Source organism: Nesoenas mayeri (assembly GCF_963082525.1).
Source record: "Nesoenas mayeri genome assembly, chromosome: 6".
Taxonomy (NCBI): domain Eukaryota; kingdom Metazoa; phylum Chordata; class Aves; order Columbiformes; family Columbidae; genus Nesoenas; species Nesoenas mayeri.
The window spans coordinates 2,820,236-2,824,554 of record NC_137545.1 but is presented as its reverse complement, the minus strand read 5'-3'; the positions used below and the strand labels follow the sequence as shown (position 1 = coordinate 2,824,554).

Sequence of the window (4,319 nt, the reverse complement as noted above, 5' to 3'; positions counted from 1 at the left end):
GGTGCAAGGAACAACCTCTAGCAGGGCAGGGTCCTGCTATCGAGAGGGTGCTGCATGGGTCAGGGCTGCTCACAGCTCTAGATCAGTGCACGACATTCCCAGGTGATGTTTAAAGAAGGGTAGCAAGGCAGGGGCTACCTGAAAGGGAAGGATGCTTTTCTTTCAGTCTGCTACTCCGGGTTTTCTGTGTGGGCAATGGGACATAGAATTAATGTCTCAATTCAAGAGAGGCACTGAAATTACAGATCTATTTCTTTTAGCAGTGAATAAACCTGGAAGTATCAGAAATGGACACACCATGGCTTACAGACAGCATCAGGATGACTTTTCCAGCCTCATCAGAGCTGCCCCTGGGCAGCGCCGGCTGCTGGGAGGGGTCTGCAGAGCAGAGCTGAGCACACAGCGGGTGGGATGGGGTCTGTGACACTGACAGCAGGAGACCTGGGGACACAGACACAGCTGCAGGCAGGGACAGCTCCCGGCAGCAGAGCAGGGGGTATTCAGGATCTCTTTTGGTCCTTCTCTGCAGATGATGCTGGGTGTTGTGTGCTGGGCAATGATTTGACTGTCCCTTTAGGACATCTCGCTTTCAGGAGCCTGACTCTGCTCTGCCTGTCCTGCTGGGCTCACGAGCTGCCCCAGAAAGGCTCAGGTCTGCTGTAGGATCCCAGCAGTGCTGAGCCTTTCCTTGGGGTCCACACTGTCCTTTCAGAATTCTTGGCTTCTCTCAGTGATGGGTCATACCCTGCTCTCTCCACCACATCTCTAACTCTGGGATGAAACAGAGGTTCTGGGATCTGCAAGCAGAGGTTTACAGAACTGCCTTTTCAAACAGGACTCCCCTGCTCCCATATTAGCCCAATTGTTTGGGTCTTTCCAGAGTTTATATTCTTTGTGATCAAATCTTCATGACAGCAGAAATGAAAGCACATGGCAGATCGGTAAAAGCCTGATGGATGGTGAGGCTGTCCTGATTCTGCACTAAGCCACAGAGAACTGAGTCCTTTGGCCTGTCCTGTCTCAAGACTCTTTGAAGTTTCAGTCATAAAAATGAGAATTTCTAACCCTGAACTCCCACTCACCAGATGTGGTGGTGGAAAAAAAAAAAAAAAAAAAAAAAAAAAAACACCGAAAAAATTTCTGTAAAGACATGCTAACCCTCTCTTCTGTAGGCCACACTCCTCAGAGTCATGAGTGCAAATACTCAACTTTTTCAGTAACAGTGGATAATATTTGACATTTGCTGTGAATGTCAGAGCTGTCACAACCCAGCTCCTGTGTCCCCACTGCAGCAGAGCAGGGCTGGATGCTTGGCAGCACACGGGCAGAGGTTCTGCTCCTCACAGCACGCTCAGCCAGCACAGACCAGAGAGAGGAAATGCATGTTATTTGGAGGGCTGGGGGGTGGTTTCTGTGAAAAATAGAGTGACTTTGGTAAGAAGATTGTATTCTAATTTTATGTTGTTCTTTCCTTTGTTTTTTAACAGACCCCCCATGCCCACAGCCAGCAAATGTCTAACAGCAGCTCCATCACCCAGTTCCTCCTCTTGCCATTCGCAGACACACGGGAGCTGCAGCTCTTGCACTTCTGGCTCTTCCTGGGCATCTACCTGGCTGCCCTCCTGGGCAACGGCCTCATCATCACCACCATAGCCTGTGACCAGCACCTCCACACCCCCATGTACTTCTTCCTCCTCAACCTCTCCCTCCTTGACCTGGGCTGTATCTCCACCATTGTCCCCAAATCCATGGCCAATTCCCTCTGGGACACCAGGGCCATTTCCTACGCAGGATGTGTGTCGCAGATCTTTTTTTTCCCCTACTTCACCACAGCAGAGTATTGTCTTCTCACAGTCATGGCCTATAACCGCTATGTTGCCATCTGCAAACCCCTGCACTACGGGACCCTCCTGAGCAACAGAGCTTGTGTGCACATGGCAGCAGCTGCCTGGGCCAGTGGGTTTCTCAACGCTCTGCTGCACACGGCCAATACATTTTCACTGCCACTCTGCAAGGGCAATGCCCTGGACCAGTTCTTCTGTGAAATCCCTCAAACTCTCAAGCTCTCCTCCTCACACTTCTACCTCAGGGAAGTCTGGGTTATTCTGGTCAGCCTCTTATTAATATTTGGATGTTTTGTTTTCATTGTGGTGTCCTATGTGCAGATCTTCAGGGCCGTGCTGAGGATCCCCTCTGAGCAGGGATGGCACAAAGCCTTTTCCACGTGTCTCCCTCACCTGGCCGTGGTCTTCTTGCTTACCAGTACTGGTACATTTGCCCACCTGAAGCCCCCCTCCATTTCTTTCCCATCCCTGAATCTGGGGGTGTCTGTTGTGTACTCAGTGGTACCTCCCACGTTGAATCCCCTCATCTATAGCATGAGGAACAGGGAGCTCAGGGATGATCTGAGGAAGCTCATGACTGGATGTTTTCAGCAACCATAGACTGCTCCCCTCTGCATAGGGCTCCTAGTGTATGTCATGACAGGCCAAGTTTGTCTTTCCTTCTTTACATTTTTTTTCCTTTTTCCACTTGCACTGTTATTGTCTTCCAATAAATGTCACTGTTCATCCCTTCCCGCTTAATTATCCACCCATCTTGTGTGAACTAGTGACTTTGTGGAAATGGGAATACGTCATTGTATTTAAGTGAAATAAATGAACTGACAACACCATGTGTTTCTGGGCTCTTCCTGGGGATGTGGGGAGTCCGATGCTACTGAAGGATGATGGTGTGACCTCCTGGTCTCCCGGGGACATGGGTGTAAAGAGGCAATGAGGGTCCATGCCCATGATGATGATGTGTCTCCTTTTAGGCCTTAGTTGGAGGCACATGAGCTATAGCTAAGGGGACAAGGACTTTGGGGCTTTCAGGGACATCCAGCCTTACCAGCATCCTTGGCCATCTTCGCTGCAGGCCATTCTACACTGACCCAGGCCTGTGGCTGTTCCCTTGCAGGCTGCAGGCTGCAGACACCCAGTGTGTTGGGAACAGAAGGGAAAGGGAGAAACCCATTGGTTGAGGATAAAAACAGTGTAATAAGACAACTATAAGACTATAATAAAACAAGACTATATTTAATAATATACTACTAAAAATACAGATGTGTAAGATAAAATAATGATATTCAGTGCAATCCCTCATGAAACTCCAGTTGTGCTGAACAGTCCTGGAGCAGGGAACATCCTGGTCTCAAACAGCCAATCCCAGTGAGAGAGAGAGAGAGCAAAAAGGTAAAGTGCAGAAAGACCCAAGGGCTGACTGCAAAACAGAGGAATGGCAAAAGGCCGAACTAACTCCAAACTCCCAGTGGAACAGAACTTCCAAACAGAAATAACTAAAGTAGCCAAAAAAAATGAGCTAACAGAACTGACTAGCTGAAAAAGCTGGCTGCAGCTTTATACTGAGCATGGTGCTAATGGTAGGGAATATTTTGCTGATCAACCTGGATGTCAATATAGGAGCTGTCCTGTCTGTACCTCCTTCTACCAATTTGCACCTGCAGCTGGACAGTCGAAGAAGTCTTTGCTTTCCCTGATAACAGGCAAGGTATCAGTGAGTTCTGACTTTCCTTTCATGAGAAATCCCAAACACTGAAAAGCTACTGGAAGAAAATATTTGTTCCATCTCAGGGAAAAAACAGTGTTATCTCATGATTCTCAGAGTAAATCTAAAAAATAAAAGACTATTAAAGCTATGAAGGAGAGAAGATTCTAGCTACATTAAGAAAATTAACTCAGTTTCAGTCGAAGCAGCATGTTCCCTTGACCTCCACACTTCAACAGGCTAGAGATGACTGGGCCTCTCAGCCTCTCCACAACATGACCCCAACCCTATCTTGGCAGACTTTCTCTGGCCACGTGACAGCTACTCCACATTTCTCCAGAACGGGGAGCCTCACACTGGGACACACCACTCCAGATGTGACTACACCAGTGCTGAGTCAAGATGGACAATAATGGTCCATGCCTGGTTGGCCACACTTCTGCCAGTGCAGCCCAATATGCTCATGGCCATATTCCTATTTAGCACCACTGGCTGCTATGGCATTACTCATAATGTCCAAACCCTTCTTGCTGAGACTGCTCCTCAAACAGTCATGCCTGAGTCTACCTTGATGTGTGGGTGTTGTTGTTTAACCCCGTAGACAGGTAAGTCCCACATAGCCACTTGCTCACTCATGATGTCATATAGTGTGGAACATCTCTTTGGTCATTTGGGGTCAGTTGTCTCAGCTGGGTCCTCTCCGAGCTTCTCATGCACCTCCAGCCTACCTGCTGTGGAGCAGCATGAGAAGCAGACAAGGCCTTGATGCTGTA

General features: G+C 48.5%; 1 protein-coding gene across 1 annotated transcript; it reads left to right on the top strand.

Moving 5' to 3' along the window:
- Positions 1–1,392: 1,392 nt before the first annotated feature.
- LOC308041724 (olfactory receptor 14A16-like) lies at positions 1,393–2,444 on the top strand (the record flags this gene model as incomplete). The annotated part of the gene is made up of 1 exon (XM_080346626.1): positions 1,393–2,444. The coding sequence occupies exon 1, from the start codon at positions 1,512–1,514 to the stop codon at positions 2,442–2,444; it is 933 nt and encodes a 310-aa protein (XP_080202752.1). The 5' UTR covers positions 1,393–1,511.
- Positions 2,445–4,319: the final 1,875 nt, after the last annotated feature.